The sequence below is a fragment of the Besnoitia besnoiti genome, chromosome II (genome assembly GCF_002563875.1).
Source record: "Besnoitia besnoiti strain Bb-Ger1 chromosome II, whole genome shotgun sequence".
Lineage (NCBI taxonomy): Eukaryota > Apicomplexa > Conoidasida > Eucoccidiorida > Sarcocystidae > Besnoitia > Besnoitia besnoiti.
The window spans coordinates 3,044,683-3,065,129 of record NC_042357.1 but is presented as its reverse complement, the minus strand read 5'-3'; the positions used below and the strand labels follow the sequence as shown (position 1 = coordinate 3,065,129).

The 20,447-nt window shown below is 56.2% G+C and overlaps 3 protein-coding genes and 2 non-coding genes across 5 annotated transcripts; 2 read left to right on the top strand and 3 right to left on the bottom strand.

Annotated features, from left to right (window-relative positions):
* Positions 1 to 617: 617 nt before the first annotated feature.
* BESB_041390 lies at positions 618 to 690 on the bottom strand. Its single transcript has one exon. It is a non-coding gene; the product is annotated as a tRNA-Lys (tRNA).
* Positions 691 to 1,279: 589 nt separating this feature from the next.
* Positions 1,280 to 1,352, top strand: BESB_041420. The gene has a single exon. It is a non-coding gene; the product is annotated as a tRNA-Lys (tRNA).
* Positions 1,353 to 3,064: 1,712 nt separating this feature from the next.
* On the bottom strand, positions 3,065 to 4,983 carry BESB_037790 (putative lanp; the record flags this gene model as incomplete). Its single annotated transcript, XM_029362365.1, has 4 exons — positions 3,065 to 3,201; positions 3,402 to 3,533; positions 3,882 to 4,056; positions 4,573 to 4,983. The coding sequence occupies 4 exons, from the start codon at positions 4,981 to 4,983 to the stop codon at positions 3,065 to 3,067; spliced, it is 855 nt and encodes a 284-aa protein (XP_029221330.1).
* A 3,758-nt stretch (positions 4,984 to 8,741) lies between these two features.
* On the bottom strand, positions 8,742 to 13,534 carry BESB_037780 (serine esterase (DUF676) protein; the record flags this gene model as incomplete). The annotated part of the gene is made up of 6 exons (XM_029362364.1): positions 8,742 to 8,889; positions 9,478 to 10,124; positions 10,558 to 10,684; positions 11,007 to 11,957; positions 12,398 to 12,477; positions 12,836 to 13,534. The coding sequence occupies 6 exons, from the start codon at positions 13,532 to 13,534 to the stop codon at positions 8,742 to 8,744; spliced, it is 2,652 nt and encodes an 883-aa protein (XP_029221329.1).
* A 2,491-nt stretch (positions 13,535 to 16,025) lies between these two features.
* On the top strand, positions 16,026 to 19,309 carry BESB_037770 (uncharacterized protein; the record flags this gene model as incomplete). Its single annotated transcript, XM_029362363.1, has 4 exons — positions 16,026 to 16,113; positions 16,560 to 18,114; positions 18,419 to 18,506; positions 19,226 to 19,309. 4 exons carry the CDS (start codon positions 16,026 to 16,028, stop codon positions 19,307 to 19,309), a joined length of 1,815 nt encoding a protein of 604 aa, XP_029221328.1.
* Between the last annotated feature and the right edge of the window lie 1,138 nt (positions 19,310 to 20,447).

Genomic DNA, 20,447 nt, shown 5'->3' with positions numbered 1-20,447 from the left:
AACACCCACCTTTAGGGGCACTCGCCCGTCTGCGTATCGTCGTCTCGACGGAGCTGCGATGTATTTTAGTCCACTTTGAGACACCATCGAAAAAAGTACTTTACAGTACGACGTTCGTTGATGAACAACTAACACACTTCTGAGCGTGAGCAGCAAGCCAGCGGCCTCAGTATTATGTGCCCCGTGGTCGTCATGTTTCGGGAAATCGAACGTCGCCCGCATTTTCGCTCAGTAAAACAGTTGGTGGAGCCCCAGCTGCCCAGCAGGAAAGCGCTGTTTGCGCAATAGCGAGACATGGACGAAGTACTCGTCCTGCGTCCACGGGCAGTGAGGACGGAAAGCGCGTATTTCGAAAACGAAGACTGTCTTGCAGCCCTACGCATCGTCATGTGTTTCCCACAAGAAGCGTTGCATATCACCATATCAGCGGACCGTCTCCGCGGGCACACTGCGGCTCGCCAACCGGGAGAGAGACCCCATACCTCGCGTGTTTTCCACGCACCTGTACCGTGCGGTAACGCAAGGTGCAGGCGATGTCCGAATGCGTTCCGAGGACTACTTATGAAATTGCCCTTGGGTAAATAAACAGTGAAACCAAGTCCTTGGCTACCTCGGAAAGCCCCCCAGGGGGCTCGAACCCCTGACCACCAGCTTAAAAGGCTGGCGCTCTACCGACTGAGCTAGAGAGGCCGTCCTTGCATCTGCGGGACAAGAATGAAAGCCCGTCGCTGTACTGGGACCACTCGAAAGCGCGCCTACAGGATCGCAAGCGACGCCAGCCACGGGTGATGTGCAGTGAGGTATAATAACTGCGGGGGTCCCCGCTCGAACAGCCCTCGAAGCTGGCAGTGACCAAGCGCGGGCAGGATAACAAATGTAAAATCAGCAACTGGTCCTCCGGACCGATAGTGAAGCGAAGAGCGCGAGCATCAGGAGGCACAACAAGCCTTGTTTCACAATTTGTCGTTACGGGCATTACCATGATTGCCACATTCTAACCTCCGCATGCAGCTCAAAAGGGGCAGTTATCAGCGCGGCCCACACAGCAACGAGCTTGCCTACACAGTGCCTCACGGCGGTTGAAATTTTATGCTTACATACACATATACTGAATATTGAGTGCGTGTGGTTACGTTTTCGACGGAGACTGCTTCCGGCTGATGGGCTGTTTGCGACTCCGGAGAGGAAAGCTCTCTTCTCGGGAAGCTCCTACATTCTTTGCAGGTCAGAGCATTTCACCTGCGAAATTGCTTTCTCGCTAGGCGGCGACGAGACGACAGCCCTTCTAGCTCAGTCGGTAGAGCGCCAGCCTTTTAAGCTGGTGGTCAGGGGTTCGAGCCCCCTGGGAGGCTGAAGTGAGGCCTGCGTCGACGAAGGATGGTGCTTAGTCGAGGAAATGAGGGAAAGCATCCATGTTTTAATGTACATACGCGCCGTAGGATAAAGTTGTTGCGCCCGTGTGCCGGTACGCAGCTCTGAAAGGAAGTTAGCACTCCGTTCCGATCCCTTTAATCGGTTGCGTTTCATTCAGAGCGCCCACAAAGCGCGCGGCGCGCGTGTTTCCACCGCTGCTGATGTTGTTTTCAACTGCCCGAAGTGTGGACTCGCGCTCACCGTAGAGGCAGCAGCGATTCGCAAATGACAGACTCGCTCGTCGTGCTACCCGCGAGAAACTCTCCAACAGTGGAGAGCGAATGCCGACAAGCAACCGCAGTGAGCGTGCCTCTGCATTTTGGAAGCCGCCGTCATCGCACAAGGCAGGCAGAACACGGCATGCGCCTTGAGCGCTCCATGCTTCGTGGAGCTTTGCTTCGTGGCGAGGAGCTGTTCCCCAAAAAAAGCTGACCGACTGGATGTACGCCGAGTGAAGCTCTTTCGATCACCATGAACGGAGTTACATAGTAGATTATCTGCGCTCCCATGGTATTTTGAATACTAGTTAACATGATCCACTGTAAACTCTGAAAGTAATCTAGCGAGACCTTCTATGCTGTCGTGTTAAACCAAGTACATTTGTCTGGGGTATGAAGCGCCAAAGCGTTCTGCGTCATTTCCAGAGGAGCGAGGAACGATGCCGATAGGTACATACGACCGGGTCAGCGTGTGTACGGAAAATCCAAGGCTAACGCGTTGACTGTGTACCGACATCCGCATGCGTGGTGTAATAATACTTTTTTAAAAAAGAGAACTCTCCGGAATTAGGCAGTCCTTCCCCCGAGCGACGGCCGCGAGAGCACGAGCGCGCACGTATATGAACAGCGGTTGTTTCTCTCGACAGATGCACACGCGAAGAGAAGGAAACAATGAGTCCCCCGCAGGAAAACGCGATGCACACAGCGAGGGAGAGACACGGTCAAGACACAAACGAGCAATATCCCACTCAAACAAAAAGAAACAGCTTGAGGAGTGACAGAGCGAAGGCGCGAGGCGGGTCCGGTATTCGCTTTTCGGCAGCAGAGACACGCCTGAAGCAAGACAAAGCCCGCCTGCATCTCTCACTCCCCGCACTCTTCCTCACAGCACCCTACACCGGCACCCCAAGCCGCACACCTCGTTGCAGAAACGACGAGGGCTTGAGACCAAATTACGCACAGACGCACGGGAGGAGAGAAGTCCCAGCGACGGCGGCGGCGGAGAGGGCAGAGAGACTCTGGAGACAAAGGAAGGCGCGTCTACATGCATGCATGCAACAAACAAAAACTGAAGCCGAACATCCACGGACCCTGCACCAGCGAGGGCTCCGATCATCCTCTCCCAGCTCACAAGTCATACCTTACACTCGGCACAACAGGCAAATCCCTCCCGACAAACGCCGCGAATCTTCACGTCTCGATACCTATCACCTTCATTCTCACACCTCCGCCTCCTCCCAAAGCCTCTGTCGACGTAGTCTCGTCAGTTGTGCTGTCCTTTCGTGCATGTCCCTCTCAGCTTCTCTCTGAAGAAACTGTTCGTTCGAATCCCCTCCTCTTCCGCTCTCCACGGTGCCGCCCTATCCTCTCCATCACTCTCGTCGCTTCTCCAGTTTTGTCGTCCAGAGTGTCTCCTTCCAGAAAGAAAGGCCCTAGTTCAATCGCGGCTGCTTCGCTGAGTTCGCCTCGCTATCATCCGCTTCGTTTTGCCTCTTCTTCATGTCCACTTCACCCTCTGCGCCTTCTCCGTCTTCACCCGCCGGGCCCTCTTCGCCGTCCTCCTCCTCTTCTGAAACGCAAACAAAAAACACGACTTTCGCTTCATGACGCGACACACGCGGCGCAGGACTGCCGCGCAAAACCCTCGCCTGTAAAGGATTTTCTCGCGCCGACGTGATAGACGCCTAGGCGGAGAGCCATGCGCCACATGTATGACAATGCATGAAGAGCTGATGGTCTGCCACAGCCACACACGCCCAGCGAGCGTACCTTCATCGAAGTCTTCGTCCTCTTCTTCCTCGCCCTCGGGATTGAAGTCGTCTTCGTCTTCATCGTCGTCCTCTTCCAGGTCCTTCTCATAAAAGTCCTTCAAGGTCGTGTCCGCTTCCTCATCGTCTTCGTCTGCAAGCAAAACCCCACAGCAACGCTACGCCATCTGCGTTGCTTGATTCTACTCGGCGCCGCCGGCGCGTGTGAGCGTTCACACACATACACATTTATATATATATATATATATATATATATATATATATATAACTAGAGACTGGCTTCATACATATATATATATATATATATATATATATATATATGTACATAATCACGCGTAATCATCTATACGCACACGAGCATTTGCAGAGCGGCTGCTTATAGACAGCAAAGACGCAAAGCGGGCACGGAAGTGGGCACAACTACCCCTGTGCTGCTCGCCGCATATCGCTCTAGGACACGTGAAGCAGAGCGCCTGCTTACATTCCTCCTCGTCTTCGTCGTCCGAATCCGCAGCCTCAACCTCTTTGCCTTCCTTGTCTGTCGAGTCGAGGACGAGTAGGCGCGGGAACAATTCAAAAACCTTGTGACGATAGTCGCTGGAGGTGCTGATTGGACTCATGTCGAGGCCCAGGTGCTCGAGGTTCTCCAAGCCTTTCTGAGCACAGAACGAAATAAAACACGCACGGGCAATGAAAACAGACGCCTACACGGATGCGAGGGTGGCGGGATTCGCAGCCTCGCAGACACCACAGAGCACCTGCCCTTCCCTGTTGAGTCGGAATGCGAGACAGCGGAGACGATAACGAACTACACGTCAGCGATGCCCGTGGCATGCTGGGTGCTGAGTCTCCCGAGACCCGCCGTCGTCAAGGAATCCTGCGTTTCACGGAAGACGCGGATTGACAGCATCTTTGTATGCGTAGTCCGCGCCGCCAGGGCGACCCCCAGACTCCCAAAAGCCCAAACGAACGTGCAGCTTCGTTCGGTGCCCTAAAAGACACAAAGACCATATCTCTCCGACGGTTTCACGCTCGTCGCGCGCTGGCGCTAACCTCCCTGCACTGCCTTCTACAGTCCGGAGTTGGCACGTATTGTCCTTTCCTTTCTCTTTAATTTTTCCCCAGGAAAGACCAGCCGGCGGAAGGCAAGACCAATGACACTGCACGCTTACCAGGGGCTCGAGGACCTCATACGTTCGGAAGTAGTTTCCGCCCAACTGGAGTCTTTTGAGGTTAGGGAAAGACTTGACCAGAGCCTCCAGTCCTGCGGAGATGTGGTTGTCCGTGAGCTCCAGTGTTTTGACACTGGGCATGACCGGAAAGCCTTCGACGGAGTGGAGACCGGTTTGATTGCACGTCAACTTGCCGAGAACCGTCAATTTCTCGAGGAGCTTAGCCGCTTCTTCACTAACGGACTTGAACTGGCGGCCGTCCAGAATGAGCTCAACCATTTCTTCTCCTGCAGCCTTGAGCATTTCTTCGTCTGTTCCGGAAGGAGCGGACGAGTCGCCGCTTGCCTCCTCGCCCTCTCCTCCGCGCTTCGAGAACCAGTGCTCGACACGTTCACGAATTGCAGACTCCATTTTGCTCAGCACAGACACGGCGAACTAAAGCAAGACACTAAGTTTTGAGAACGATGCCAGCAGCAACGCGAAAATATCCAACAACAAGAAGAGACCAAGCTCGTACGAGTTGGGCAGAAGCGAGACAATCAGGGGTTGGAGGCGAATCCTACGACTGGTACGGGGGGAAGCGCAAGTAAGGCTGATAACTGTGGTCAGCGCAGAAAGAAAATCGTCGATAAAGCAAGAAGACAATGAAGAGAGGCCGGGAGATCAGCAAAACTGGGAGAAAGACGACTACTTTGGAGAAGTCGGCGGCGCAGTAACCTGGTCCATGAACACTCTGCTCCACTGTAGCGACAGACCTCTCATCCACAGAAAAAAGATCCAAATTGTGGTAGCACGGGAAATGAACTGCAGCAAGGTCGTCTGGCCTTCCACGCGGAATTTTCAGTCAGACGCAACCAATTTTCTTCGGAGAAACATTGCGCACACCGCAGAACGGAACCAGAGTTGGCGCGACGGTGAGAGTGGCGGGCGTGTGTCACTCAGGCGACGAATTTTCCCGGGTGGCAGTGAAAACCGGATATACGCTCATGGAACGGAAGAGAAACCGAATGGAATGTCAAGCGGGAAAATCGGGGAAGTGAAAGCGGCTTTGCGGAAACGGATACCAGAGCTGCACGCTGAACTAGAAAACAGGAGACTGGACGCGCTGCTGCACCCTGGACGGCCCAGACCTCCTCTGCGTCGAGGACTCGTCGGCATGCACGACAACTGTGTGATGTGGTCTTGCGGCGCCGCGTGAGCATGTATTTTTCCCAGATGATGACGACTACGTTGAAAGTGAAAAGGAAGGATGACAAAAAAGGATAGCAGATGCTTTGAGAGGCCAATTTGGAGCGCCGTCTTGTATGCGGAGCCTTTCCGCATCCACGATCCAACCGTATTGAACGAGACGTGGCGGGGATGCGGCAAAAGTCAACGCACAGAAAGTAACAGTATCGGGCACGTATTTATAACGACCTGACTAACTCATTTCACATCGGGGGAGACTGTTCTTCGCTAGGATGCCAGGGGGCATACTGTGTGGTGTCTGTCGCGTAGACCTCACGCAGCTGAATCCAACAGGTTGCCGGATGGGGCACGGCACGAGCTCGTGTCTCTTGCAAATCTCTGTTCGTTTCTCTCGTTATCCCCTTCTACACGTATATACCTCCGTGTTTTGCACTTCCATCGAATGAAAAAGCCCCAAAGTTCACGTGGGAGGTCCGTCCCTTGCTATGTCTCTTAAGCCGAGCCGTCGAGTACTGCATTCCGCTTTCACGATTCGACCACCGTACACACCGAACTAGTTCTCAGCGATGCACATGGACGTAGACCCAAGCTCTGCCGTGCCTCACACACGGTGTTTGTTTAGAACTCTTGGCGTTCACGAACAAACGCGAATCACCAGCGACACTGCAAGACTGCCCAAACGGAACTAAAGGTGGGTCAGGAGTGGTAACGTGCGTACCGACCGCATAACCTGCCTCGCTTCCCCGCAGAATCACGGCGGGAGTTTCACCCGATGATCACTGGCAGACATCGAAGCCCCTACGACGGGCACATGTGGATCCTCACGTTTGTGTTAATGTCAGTCCTCTCGGCGTTCGGTGACGAGCGACCTCGTGGCACAGCGTGGTGCGAAGCACACATTTCGCCAAACAGATCACCTCTGGTACGGAGCAATCGCTTCCTGTTATCCACACACAGGCAAAGCCTTTTAGCATGATGCCAACCGTCTTCAGCGTCGTGAGAACGTTCTGCAGCTGCCTTCTTCGTCTTCATCGGTATCGTAACTCACATGCCTCGAGGAACGTGTAACTCCAGCTACAGTTACTTTACTGCGTGGATGTATGGCTTAGTCTAATATCTCCTTGCTATAGCCACTGCTGCCCTCGTATGTGTACTACCATGGGGAGTGTCACGGGAATCAGGAGTGTGCCGCGCCCCTCGCAGGTGTATTCCACCTTACGCCACAGCCAAGCGAAATCTTGAGAACACCACAATAGCTCTGCAAAAGTACAAGTTGCGAGCTCAGCGACTGTCGAAGATCTGCCCTCAAGGCACGGCGCCCTTCCGGCGTATTAACCATGTAAAATAAGACTGTCCTCGACAAGACTATCGGAGCTGCTCTGCCGCGCCAGTGACCATGGGAACGCATGCTCCTATGCAGTAAAGCCCAGCCAACAATAACGGCAATCGTTTGCTCTCAGGATCTGCTTGCCCGTCCCTCAGACCCCTATGACACCACGCGAGGTGCTGTGCAACGCGGTTTCTCCCCGTTTCTTGTGTTCTGATTGCAGTGGTGCAGGTGAGAACTACATAGCGCTTAGGGGAGTGTGTCGGCAGTCTGCGCCGGAAAGTGCCGGCCGCAAGGAATATGCTGTCAGCACCATGACAGGGCGGTAGCGCGGATAACTTCTACAGCAAGAAAAGCCAGCGTGAGGCGTTAAAAGTCTGAAGCTCGACGTGTACACTGTGCGAATCGACATCGTGTATTGGACCATGTCCTAATCGCCCGATAGACGGATCCGCCCTGCTACCCCAGTAGATGAATGCTGCCTTCCCCCGAAGAGTTCCCAAACCTTCTCATATGAACAAATGCGAATGACGCCCAAGGCGCGCCTTCGCAAAGGATACACACAAGAGTGAACAACCGGTATCCCGTGTATTGCGTGGCTGTCAAAGTTACCATGCGGCTACCACACCTCCCCGGCGGAACTTGACTTTAAACACGAAAAAGATGCGTGTAGAACGGCACCCGATGCTCTGCCACGCCGTATTTCCAGAAGCCCAGTCGAACGACAAGAATTCTGCAGATGGGTTACTTGCGGCCCTCCGGCAGAAGTCCGTTTCTTCGATTCGATTATTTTGCTGCGTTCCGGTGTCTTGCCCCACGCGCGACGCCATACGCTTGCGCGGCCGTGGGCACTGTGTCCTGCTTTTTTGTTCTGGAAAAATACAATTTATGTGAGAACCGGCTCCCACACGAAGGCAACACTGTTCACTTTTTTATCACTGTTCTCGGATGGACACACTCACATCTTGCCCTCCATGCGCTCGCGCCCCACCGCCGAATCGATTCGCAGTGAATGAACTATCAAACAACAGCACCCGAACACTCTGGTAGGCGTGTCAGTTTGGTTTTTCAGCGACGCACAACAAAAAATCGTGCAACGCAGAACTCGAGGATCTCCGGATCGGGGCAAACCGCGGTTCGCCACGCCGACGCGGGGTCTTTATCCAGCGACATGGAAAAAGTCTCGCTTCCAGCAACGTCGGCAGCTACTTAACAGATTCAGGCGCAGCTCCGTCGCCGCGCACTAGGAACAAGGTTGCTGCAAAGACACGAATGCGGCTGACGTTTGGTTTTCTGCCTCTTCCAACCGCTTCTTTCCACTCTGATTTGAGAGGCCCCGTGCAACTCCTCTCCCCCTTGTTGCCTCGAAAAAAGGACGCTTTGCAAAAAACACGAGAGGGAGGTTCCGCAACAGGTTACTATGCGTCTGTGCGTTCCAGCTCGCTCCCACTCTCTCTGTTTCGATCCTGTGTCCTTGCCACGCTAAAAAATATCACTGACGCAGAATGGCAACAAAGCTACGCACACGCATACAGAAACGATCTACAGACAAACATGTGCATTCGCGAACGCACATCTGTTTTTTTCATGCCGGTCTCACGCCTGCGAGCGACAAAGACAGGGTGACTGTGAGCAGCAGAGAGCCATTTCTCTTTTAAAATTCTCTTCGCGATGCGATTGGCTCGCCTTCTTTGAGGCGGTCTGCCGCGAGCGCGTCGTCTAGTGAGGACACCAGCCAGTCGACGAGTTGCTCCACAATCGGGCGACCTCCCGCAGTGACCCATGTTCGAAATCGACTTTTCCTGCGAGACAGACACATAACGCAGGCAACGCGAAGTGGAACGAACATTAGAAACGCCCTCGACGCGGGAACGGTGGCGAGACGGCCAGGACCGGAAACGCCCCGTAAAACAACGGATACAGCGCGCTCCATTGCCTGCCCCAAAAAATCTCTCCCGAGTCCCAACGGGGGATCGCGGGCCCATCAGACGGCACACGCTTTTGTCTTCTGCGCGAACAGATATATTGATGCACCCGAAACACCACACATTGTTCATTTCGTTTTGAAATCCTCGGATTTTCCTTCTCTCACTGTCGGCCTGGGACTCACCACCGACGTACTATATTTACCCACAGACGAAATAGGATATATAGATGCGGAATATAGATATATATCCTGGTGGTGTGGCTGTGCTTCGAGGCGACAGAATTCCACGTGGACGATACGACGACTTTTCGACCATCTGTGGACTTTCGCCGCAAGAAACCACCGCCGTCTCGCTCTTCTCTAACTTCCCCGCATCTGTGGCCAGTGTCTCTTCTTTTACATTTGTTTATATACATGTAGATGTCCGCGGGGGGGTGTTCCTGCGCCTGCCTCGGTTTCTCACCCGCTAGCGTTGATGCTGTCGTGGGCGACGGGGACAAAGGTGGGGAAGTCTACGATCACTTTGGTCCACTGCACTTCGTTGAGGCGAGTCGCCATCTCGTCTTCCGTTTCCCCGTGCGTGTTCAGCTTCAGCCATTCGCGCCAGTTGAGGGCGGCCGCGCTGGAGCCCTGTCTGAAGGAGGCGAAGAGCGAAGACGCGGAGGAAAACGAGCCCGAAGACCTCGAGTGCGAGAGATCCGCGCCCGCGTCGGCCGACGCCGTCAGCGCCTCCTCTGCGACACAGTCCGCAAACGCCTCCTCCTCGCATGCGCCGTCCCCCTCTTCCCTCTGGGCCTCGCGACCGTTTAAAGTGCCCGCCTGCCGCGGAGACAGGAGGTTGTGACGAGGTGACGCGCACCGCGAAGACGCGCGCGACGAGGCGGGCGAGCAGGAGGAAGAGAGCGCTAGGTGCGGCGCAGAGGCGGAGAGCGACAGTGAACTACCTGGGCGCATCAGCGGGCTTCCTGCACACGAGAGGTAGCGCGTAGACTGCTGAGAAAGGAACACCGGGCGCGAGACGTCCGAGTTGTACAACGCAGCAGACGACCACGCCTCCTCGCACGTCGCCGACGGCGAGACGAACCTGGGGGGTGTCCCCGGGTGACTAACCTGAAAAAAAGAAACAGAAAGAGACTGCCGACACTGTGAGCACCGAGAGGGAGAAAAAAACAAAGAGAGGACGCAAAAGCAACGACATGTTGACACGCCAACGCATCACCCTACTCCTCCCTCTAGATACACGAGTTTCGTTTACATACACGTATGAATATGTACATATACACATGGGCGCCTCAGGCGTTGGAAAATCAGTGAGAATCCCTTCATGATATCCACGGACTCTCAGAACGTCGCTTGAGAGCCACGATCCGTATACAGAATGCCGTAAGATGGAGGCAGTATCGTCTCTGTACCGTCATACATCTACTACAATATATATATATATATATATATATATGTAAATATGTATATGGTGCTGTGGACTCAGTCCCAAATTTCGGATTGCGACGACGAAATAAGCAGACACCTGAGAGTTATTTCGTACCATGACCACGCGGCCTGCGCCGACGATCATGCTTCGCCGCGTTTGTTGGAGAATCCGCTGCAGCTCAGGGTTCGACGGCAGCGAAGGGTCGATCGCCGCGGTGCCCAGAGGAACAAGAACATCTCCTCTAGAGAGAAGGAAACAAAAAACACATGTCGTGTGAAGGAAACATGAACAGCTACACAAAACAACCCTACCTTGTCAACTCCCTTGCGGCAGCGACAGACACATCCGACGGAGAGAAAACCGAAACATCAGGCAAAAACTCAAAAACCGGTGAGGTGAGTACCTCACAAACAAATAGGCTCCTACGTATCTGAATAACATACACGCCAACATACACACTTACGCACATACATGCATCGCTTGATCCATATCTACACATAAATACACGCATATCCATATGTGCTGGCGGCATCTCTGCAGAGGTTGGCACGAAAGGTTATTACCTGGCATTCGCGTAGAGTCGCCTGTGGGTGAAGACCTTGAGAGAATCGACAAAGACGCCTTTGGACATTTGCACGAGGAGAGGCTCGTCATCTTCCTGCGGCACTTCGCCTTCTGACGCGCCGTCGGCGTCTCGCGTGTCTCCTTTGTCTCCGTCGTGACCTTTGTCCTCCGCTCCCGCTGCGCTCCGCGACCACAGCCAGGCGAGCGGTTTGCCGTTTTTCATGTTTTTCTCGATTTCGTTCAACTCGCGCTGGTATTCGCGTTCGGAGAAGAGCATCAGGTCGGCGAGCGTGCGACTCTCGTGGAGCTGCGAGAGACGACCCCAGTCGAATCCCCCCTCCGACCCGGCTGGCTCATGCTTCGCGTCGCCCTCCGTCAGACGTCCCAGGCCCTTGCCAGCGGCGTCCTCCTCAAGGGCCTCCACCTCCTGGAAGATTTCAGTCTCTTCGTTGCTCGGCTCCCTCCGCAGATCGCTCGCATCCTCCTTCTCCTCTGCGCGTCTCTCTCCCTCCCCCTCGTCGCTTCTCGCCGACGTCGCGGTCGCGACCTCCGTGGTATCGGCGGCCGTCGTTCGCTCGCCCGCGTCTCGCTCTTTCTCACGCGCCTCGAGGAATGCCTGCTCACAGAACAGACGCGTCTGCCGCGCGACCTCCGCCTCTTCGCTCGAGATGCTGTCGCCGCGGGCGAACGAGGAGGACGACGACGGCGTCGAGCGCCTCGAGAAAGGCGAGGAGGGCGCCGAAATTTGGTTTTTCGCGCGAAAGTGCGACGTGATGCGGAAATAGGAGGACACCAACGGACGCACGAGGGCGTCAGGTAGCGGCAGGTAGCTGAAGCGACGCACGCCGAGGTGCGGAGACGCAACAGTCCCCACGCACAAGGGACGCAGGCCGCCGACGGTCGGAGGCGCAGACCCCGTCGCCGGCGAGTACAGGAGCCGCACAGCGTACCTACATAGACACAGACGGAAACCGACGCCAAAATAAAAGCAGTTCCGCCCCACCGGCCGCGACGGCGGAAGCAAAACCTGTTGAAAAGTCAGTGCACAGAAGGCGAGATGTCTCCCTTCATGCCCATTGGCAACCAATCTCTCGACGTGGGTCTGGAGCCCCCGGCGCGTCCCAGCAGGACACAAACGCTGAGGCACAAAGCAAACCGAGCATGTGAGCAGCGGAGACTGGACTCTGACAGCTCACATAGGTGTGCGCCGGCTACTATGTATGGACGAGAGCTCCGAGGCACAGAGATAGAAGCATTTCACCATGCATATATATATATATATATATGTATGGCTGTGTGACACACGTCGTTCTACAGCCATGTTTGCGCGCCTCGGTTTCAGTTTTGCAGTCCAGGGACTCATGCCGTGTCTGCCGCGTTGGTGTCTCACCTCATGTAAAGACCGCCGAGAGAAAAGCCGATGAGAGAGATGTAGCGGAGCGAGGGGTACCGCGCGATCTCTTGTCTGACCTGCCGCACAAAGGAGTTTCGAAAGAGCAAAAACACTATAACTCAAGTTCACCTTCGAAGAATCGCTACTGTCTATCGCCCACCCGCGGGCCCTGCGGCGAAGCTCGCACAACCGAGGCAGAGCTGCTCGCTCGGACCTTCCATGCCCCCCGCCTGACCACGAAAAATTCGCACCTAGACGAGTAGAAAGGTATCCACGGATTCTTCTCTTCTCCTTTTCAGCCGGCTTGCACGAAAATGTTTCTTTACCGCGCTGCATGGTGTGTCTTCAACCCTAAACCCCCTCTCGCAGCCTCGCGCCCACACACCCCCCCCTCCTACATAAAAGACTGATGCACGAAAGCATGTGTATGGATACCTCCTCTGCGAGTCTGGCGCCGCCGCGCTCGACGCCGTCAAAAGTTTTTCCGGTGTTTGAGCTGGAGACGAGGACTTTGATGTGGGGAGCGCGTCTGTTGAGGACCTGAGCCGTGAACTTGAAGTCCGAGCCGATGCCGCCGAGGCCGTGGACGCAGACAACCAGACAGACTGGCGGCGGCGCGTGCGGTGGCGCGTGCGGCGGCACGTCCTGTTCGAGTTCATCGCGGCCCAGGAACGCCGCGACGGAGTTCTCCACGAGGCCGTGGAGTAGCAGCGAGCGACGGCCGGCTGGCACCGCCGCGCAGCCGCTCTCAGGCGACGCCGACGCGACGCGCGGACTGCCGTCGCTGTCCGCCGCCGCCGCCGAGCCCCCCAGGAGTCCCAGGGAGGTCAGCGCAGGAATCAAACAGGACGGCGAGAGCGCCGGCATGTCTGGCAACGAGAAGAAGGCTGCCAGGGATTGAGCAGACATCTTGCGCGCCTGAGAGTCCTTCTTGCCCTCCCCCGCGGAATCCGGCGACTCTTCCGACGCCTCCCGACGAGGCGGCGATGCCGCGGCAGGCTCCGACGCAGGTGCCGCCTCCGGCTCGTCACGGTATGAAGCAGTTGTGAAGGCGCGGAGCGAAAAGTAGTTCGAAACAGACTCTTCACCAGGCTCGAAAGCCGACGCGGCCGCAAACGGCACCACGCCCTCCATTTCGAGAGAATGCAACGCGACACCGAAACAGCCGGTACGCCAGAGACTCACACACACACGCACGCGCAAACAGGCGATCGATTCGCATATAGACAAGCATATACAGAGGCATGAGCGCGTCCAGACATCCAACAGGCGCGGGTGAGACACTTGGACGACTTTCGTAGGCGTTGTCCGGGCGGGTGAATCGGCGCAGTCTCGCGGAGATACAGTGAGAGAAAAGGGACACCTCCTAGAGCCAGCGGAGGGTTAGAGACAAGAATGCCGCCTAGTCGAAAAAACTCGGGGAATCACACGCCGGAAGCACGTCGTCGCCTTACACATCCCACTTAGTAGGGCAAGCGCTGAATACCTGACTGTAGTTGTCAAAATACAAAAGGCTTGCGCCTAGGTCCGCGTCGGACTGGAACAAAATTGAAGAGGGATTCAGAAAAAACGCGCGAAGACACGGAGTCATCTAGCAGCTCGCTGAGGAGAGGGGGAAGGAGTCTCGAAAACCTGGTGTCGCGAAGACATTCGAGCCACGTCACAGGAGTGTTGTCTCCATTCGCACCTTATTCTACGGTTTAGGTGCCGTTTTCGACTTCGCAGGAAAGCGAAACAGGTCGCGAGACACTCTCGGCTGGGCCTTTAAAAGAGGCGAAGGAGAGACTCCCTGAGGCGAGCCTTGGCGGCGGCACACCCTTCAGGTCTAAAAGGTGGATTTCTCTCAGTCCAGCTTATCCCACGAGATTCTCCTCTGCGCTGATTCTGCCGCCGGGTTTAGCTGTCGCGAGATGCGGCGAGCGGAGAGGAGAGAGGCAGTTGCGTGCCTGCGCGCCCGACGGAGAGAAGGCACGTTTTTAATCACCCGTTGGAGACTCGCGGAGGCGCCCGCCCCACTCAACTATGCGTTTTTTCGCTGTGGGAACGGCCGTGAAAGGGGAAGAAGAGGGCAGTCGACGGCGAGAGACGGAATCGGAGCGCGAAGGGAAAACAGCGGAAAAGAAGACAACGCGGCGCCCCGGCGCGCCGCCTTCTGTCAGCTTACTGGCACGATGAGCCGAAAGGCTCGGAGCACTTTAAAGAGTGCAACGACACAGAATGACGAGCTCTGCAGGGCGCGGACGGACGGAGGACGACAAAACGCCTCGCAAATTGGCCTTTTCGCTCGCAAATGCTACAGCAAAAGAGGAACGGGAGATACTAAGGACCGCGCTGCGCATGCTCTCTTCTCCTCCGCCTTCGCAGCGACCCGAAGCAAAACGGGCAAAAGGAGGTCAGGTTCTGGATGACTTCTAACCTGCTGCGGGTTTCTCCACAGCAAGTTCAGTTCACGAATCGCGTGCGAATCGTCCGAGACAGACACGCACGTAAAGATGGACAGGGCTTGCGAGTCCGGCGCGCGTGACGAAACGCTCACGCATGCCCATGCATCGACTATTACGTCGCTATTCGTACGGGGTAACAGCGGAAAATGTGCTGAATCAATACAAAGATCGTCGTCTTCAACGCGCACGCGCAGGCTCGACCCAGAGTTTCGGCGGAATGGATGGAGTCACATGCATGTGTCTGCCGCAGCACGCTCTGCGCACCTCTTGCGCGATCGAGGTTTTCCAGTTATTTCACGAAACCCCGCGATTTGGCTGACTCAATCGACGCGTTTACTCCTTCTCAAAGCCCTCGCGCCAGACACATACCGCACAGCTCAGCGTTAATAAGCTACATTTTCTCTCGCGTGCATCTCCAAGTGCTCATTGAAAGCGCGCTCAAGAGACACACGCCGGTAGCCGGACGACGTGTCCCCAAGTCGACGAGCTAGCTGTCTGATGCGTCGGTCTCGCTTACTCGAGTGAACAACACGCGGTGAGGGGAGTAAATTCACCACACTCAGGCGTGAGGCTTCGTCAGCTGGACTGCTTGCGCGCGGAAATCCTGCCATTTCGGCAAGGAGGAGGGAGCGGTCATGTACCTCCCGCCCAGGCGCGTCGTCCGCGGGCGCTATTTCTTCGGCGGCGACGGCCGCTCGGCACAGCTTCAGGCTTTCGACTCTGTGCGATCCACTGTGGCGGAGCTCCGCATCTGCAGGAAGGTTTCGGGAAAAGAAGGCTCCTGCTGAGTTCTCTTCTCTTTCTCATCCGCGCCTCGTGCCTCGCTGACCTGAGTCTACGCCGCAGCAGCCGCACAGGTGTCTCAGCAGAGGGACTGCAAGCCGCCTACATCTCACGGAGCCCCGCCTGCGCCTCGCCCATCTTCAAAAACGTCCAGAGACGAGAGAAAATGCATCCCTTTCCTCTCGCTTTACCTATTTCTCTCCTGGTCGTCGCTTTTTTCCCGAGTTTCATGCCGCGCCTGCGCGTCCCCTGACCCCCGCAGGCGGGCGATAGCGACAGCCTCGCCCCTATCTGGGAGCGTGTGATTTTTTCCAATTCTTCGGACTTTGCTCGTCTTTCTCGTGAAGTTGAGATTCTCCGGACAGTCACGGTTCACGACTACGTGAAGATCAAGGGAGATGCAGACACCAGAAGACGAAAAGCTCATCTCGTGGGTTAACGAAACGCTCGGGGAAGCGTACACCGATTCGCGGCAGCTCCACGATGGTGAGTCAGTTTGCACTGAGTCCGCCATCGAAACCGTTTGTCTTTTTGTCGTGTGCTCATCCGTCTGCTTATCCTGCTCCGGTATATTTGCATGTTTCGCTTTCGCGCCTGGGTTACTCCTGCTGGCGACCGTGGTTCGGGGAGCGAGCCCGCCCACGGTGTCGTTTTGCCGTTTTCGCGAATCACTTGAGAGCTGTGTTCGCCTCTGTCCTCGTGTGCGCCCTGAATTGCCGAAGGGCTCGCGGCCGTCTCGGGGCGTTGCCTTCTCCCGAGCGCTGCATCCCGGGTCGCGGCTACAGGCTACAGCCTCTTTTTCCTCCTTCCTCGGGTTTCTGTGAAAGTATCCACGTCTCGTTCCTGCCTTTTGGGTCCGTCGTCTTTGTAGGAGGTGGACAACTCTCTTCGTTCACTTTCATCAGTTGCGGCCGTTTTTCTGTTTTCTGCAGGCGTGGCTTATGCGCTGCTGGTCGACGGCCTGCTCCCCGGAGCGTTTCCGCTCCATCGCCTGCGGCTGAACTGCGCGAGCGCCGCCGGGAAGCGAGAGAATTTCTCGCTGCTTCTCGAGGTGCTCGCGGAGAAGCTCAGTCTCCGCGTAGACGTCGACGTTGCTTCTCTAGTGGCGGACAACGGCGCGCACGCCGCCGCGGACGCGCTCGCGCTGCGAGAGAGACGCGCCGCGCATCGGCTGCTGCTGCAGGCGCTGTATGATGAAGCTCGCCGCCGCGGGGCGTCCGACGCAGGACGGTTAGAGGGAGGCTCCTCCAGAACGAGGGCGCGTGGAGGGACGGCAAGCCGCGAGAGACAAGACTCGAGAGCAACGGACGCCGAGCGAGCGACGAGTGAAAGATGGGGAAGGCCTCCACGCGACACAGACTGCGACCGGAACGATGAAAGGACGCCAAAGTGCCGCGGAGACCAACGGCTTTTCGAGGAAGAAAAACAGCGAACGGGGGGAGTCGCGTGCGGAGAGCGTGGCGACGGAAAGCCAGAGCCAAGGAGAGGCGAAGGCGACGCATGCACAAGAGGCGACGACGGTGGAAGACTGCCGGTGCGCGCAAAACAAGAAAGTGACGCCCCTGAGGAGACGGTGAGGGCGAGATGCGCAGAAGACGAGAGGGCGACGGGAGCGCCGCCACTGGCGTTCGCTCGCGAGCAAACGTATCAGGCAGTGCGTGTGCCGCGCGGAGACCAAGCGGAGCGCCGCGGGGCGTCCAGCTGGCAGACCGGCGAGAGAAGAAACGTTTTACAGCGAGCGACGTTCTTCGAAGAGCCTGACGATGGAAGCGACTGGCAGCACGGCGCGACGCCGTACTTTCCTGGCGCCTCTGAAGAAGGCCGCGGGTTCTCGACGCTCTCGCTGGCTGCCGACACGCCTCACTTTCCGCTCCAGCCGCCCCTATGTGATCACGCGGGGGACGGCAGAATGTTCCCACGCCGGAGCGGGTCGCCGTCTTTTCCGCATTCGTCGCGCACTCCGACGTCTGTGGCGCCTCTGGAGATCGACGGGGTCGGCAACGACGGAGAGGGCGTGGACTGCGGCGGAAACAAGCCGGAAGGCGGCAGCTGCGGCGAAAGCGCTCTGGACCCGCGTGCCCAGCGCACGCAGGCCTCACGCGCCGTCGCGTCTCGCCTGAAGCGCGCCGATGACGAGCCCTGGGCGGCCACGGAGCTCGCAGCCGAGGCACCGTCAGAGGCCTACGGAGAACGCGACTGGAGGGCCGAGCGCGCGGGCTTTCCACGAAGCGCCGAGCGTGGATTTCGAGCTCGCCGAGAGGCAGAGGAGGGAGGGCGAGGCGGCGAAAGCTCCGGCGAGCAGACGGAGGCAGTCGAGTCCGGCGGTCTGTGGCTGCCCTCGGCTGAAGCGGCGCGCGAAATGCTTCTGAGAGAAGTGGAGGCCCAACAGGCTGTGCACGCTGCCGAGAGGCGTGAATCCAAGAAACGCGTTGCGCTCTCAGAGTGTCAGGACGCCATCCAAGATCTGCGCGAGCAAATCGTGCAAAAGTGCGCGCCGCCAAATGCGTGAAACAGTGGGAAAAGAAGAAAACCTGTAGCAGTAGACTACTGGCGGACAGCAAAAAAGGCAGATGCAGAGAGCTGCAGATGCGATGAGCAGGCGGTCGAAAAGAAGCGCCTCAACAGGTTTCTCCTGGCCTGCAGACGCGAAGCTCAGCCACGCTCGATAGACTCGCCCGCCGCCGCGAGGCTGCGTGTGTGGATCGCGCTGCGCAGCTCGTCTTTTCTCCTCTGTGTCGCGTTTTTTCCATGTTGGTCGACGCCGCGGCTGTGTGTTGTGCTTTGCGTGCAGACTGGACAGACATCGGGCGTTCCTGGCAGATGGGGAACACCTCCTGGGCGAGCGAAACTTCTACTTCGAGAAGCTCTGCTGCATTCAGGTTCGTCAGCGTGCTCGAAGGACGGCGCAGCACCTTAGCCGCACGCATCGCAGCGCGGGCACGCGCATAGATCTTGCATTTTAGGGGCCCAAACCCCGAATCCGCAAGCGGTGGCGTTGACTCCGGGGGGCGGAGTCTCCGCTCTGAGGCCAGGGCGCTGCGAGACGGAGCTCGCGAAAGACAGAGGGCGCGGAAACGAGTCACCAGCTTGCAGCAGCCGCCGTTTAGGGTTTCGTGGTTCGGTTCGGATGTTTCTGCATACGACGTGGATCCCCATCCTCTGCAGAAGCGTTGCAGGTCGCTTGCAGAGAAGCAACTGAATTTCATGTCTCCATGAGTACGCCCTATTTGCGTCAGGCGGCAAAAAAGTTGCCTTCGAGCGCTCAGGGACGAACCGCTCACGAGAAAGGACTGGTCTGCGCTGACTGGCTCGGAGAGGGGATGTAATTCGCCGTCGCGGAATGACTGAGGCAGGTGTCTGTCGTGGAAGGGAAACCCACAGGAATCACCTTCTCGGCTGCGCGGGGGGCGAGGCAACTCGTGTCGCCGCGTGCGGAGGACGCTTGTCTAAGGGCCGCTTGCGCCTCATTCCGGCGCACGCAGAAGGAAAGGGCTTACACCGCACGCAGTCGAGTTTCTTCTTAAGCAAATAAATTATATGAAACTTTTATGTCAAGGAATAATTGATTAAAAGATTATCTGGTTCTCTCTGAATGCAGAGAAAAATCGAGGAGGGCTACGCGGACTCCGAGGTGGGAAGGCGCGTCCTGGAGATCATCAACGCGCGACCGACGGACTTCTAGCTGCACTGAGAAAACAAACTTTGCAGAGTTCCAGGACGAAATTTCAAAGGCTGCGGCGCCCGGGACTTTCCACCGATGCCCTCGCAGAGACGGACTGGTGGCATGCGAAATCATACGTCGGTATATGTATCCGTACATACAGGAATTCAAATAGATATATATATATATATATATATATATATGCATTTGAAATCGAATCTCGTGCTGCTTCTCTGTATCTTATATATATATATATATCTGCAGATACGTGCATATCCAACTCTTTGATCGCACGCATGTGAGTAAACATGTATGGTAGCTGTATATTTGCATTTCTCACCATTTTGGTGTTTAGTGACGCAGTGGAATGACTGCGTCTGTTTTGTCATGTTTTTGATAAGGGAATCGTCAGTTTTCGTTTTCCGTGCGGAGATCTTTTTAATTTGAGGGAAGTGCACGTCTCGCGCTTTGTCAGACCTGTCCAGGAGACTCTCCGTGATTTGTCGCTGCACTGAGTTGATTCGAAGCCCTCCGCTGGTACCAATCCCGAATTCTTCCTGCAGAGGTGTGCACGTGCCCCAGGCATTCCGTGGCATGGAGAATTTTCTGAACTGTCCTTGAGGACGCTGAAGAGTCTCCAGTGACTGCAGACTGACTGCCTTTTAGTGTGCTGAGGAAAACCTCCTCAGCAGGTCGAAAATGATACCTGAACGCTGCGCCCTCCTGCCAGTGACACAGATGCTTTGACGCCAGAGCTCGCTTGCCGAAAGGCCCAGAAACTGTTTTTCAGAGAATTTCCTTTCCGTTTTTTGGCGGTGCTGCGTTAACTTGTCCCGGTCCGTTACAGGTGACAGGAATTCGTGTGACGTGCAGTGGGATGAGACTTCCGCAGGCCTCAATTCGTTGAAAAATTGTGAGTTTTGGAAGAGATCCACACGAGTGAAAAGGAGCGATGGAAAGGATGTAAACGGTTTTCGAAGCACGGAGTTCCCGCTCCCTGGTTCTTCTGGGCCTTTTGCTTTGAATGACATCAAGTAGAGCCACGGGTGCAGGTGTTTTTTAAAAGACAAAGTTGCACTAGGAGGCCCTCCGCAATGCAGACATCCCGTCTGCGACACATTGACATTCATAGTTGTTCACAGGCACTCGCTCTCGCATT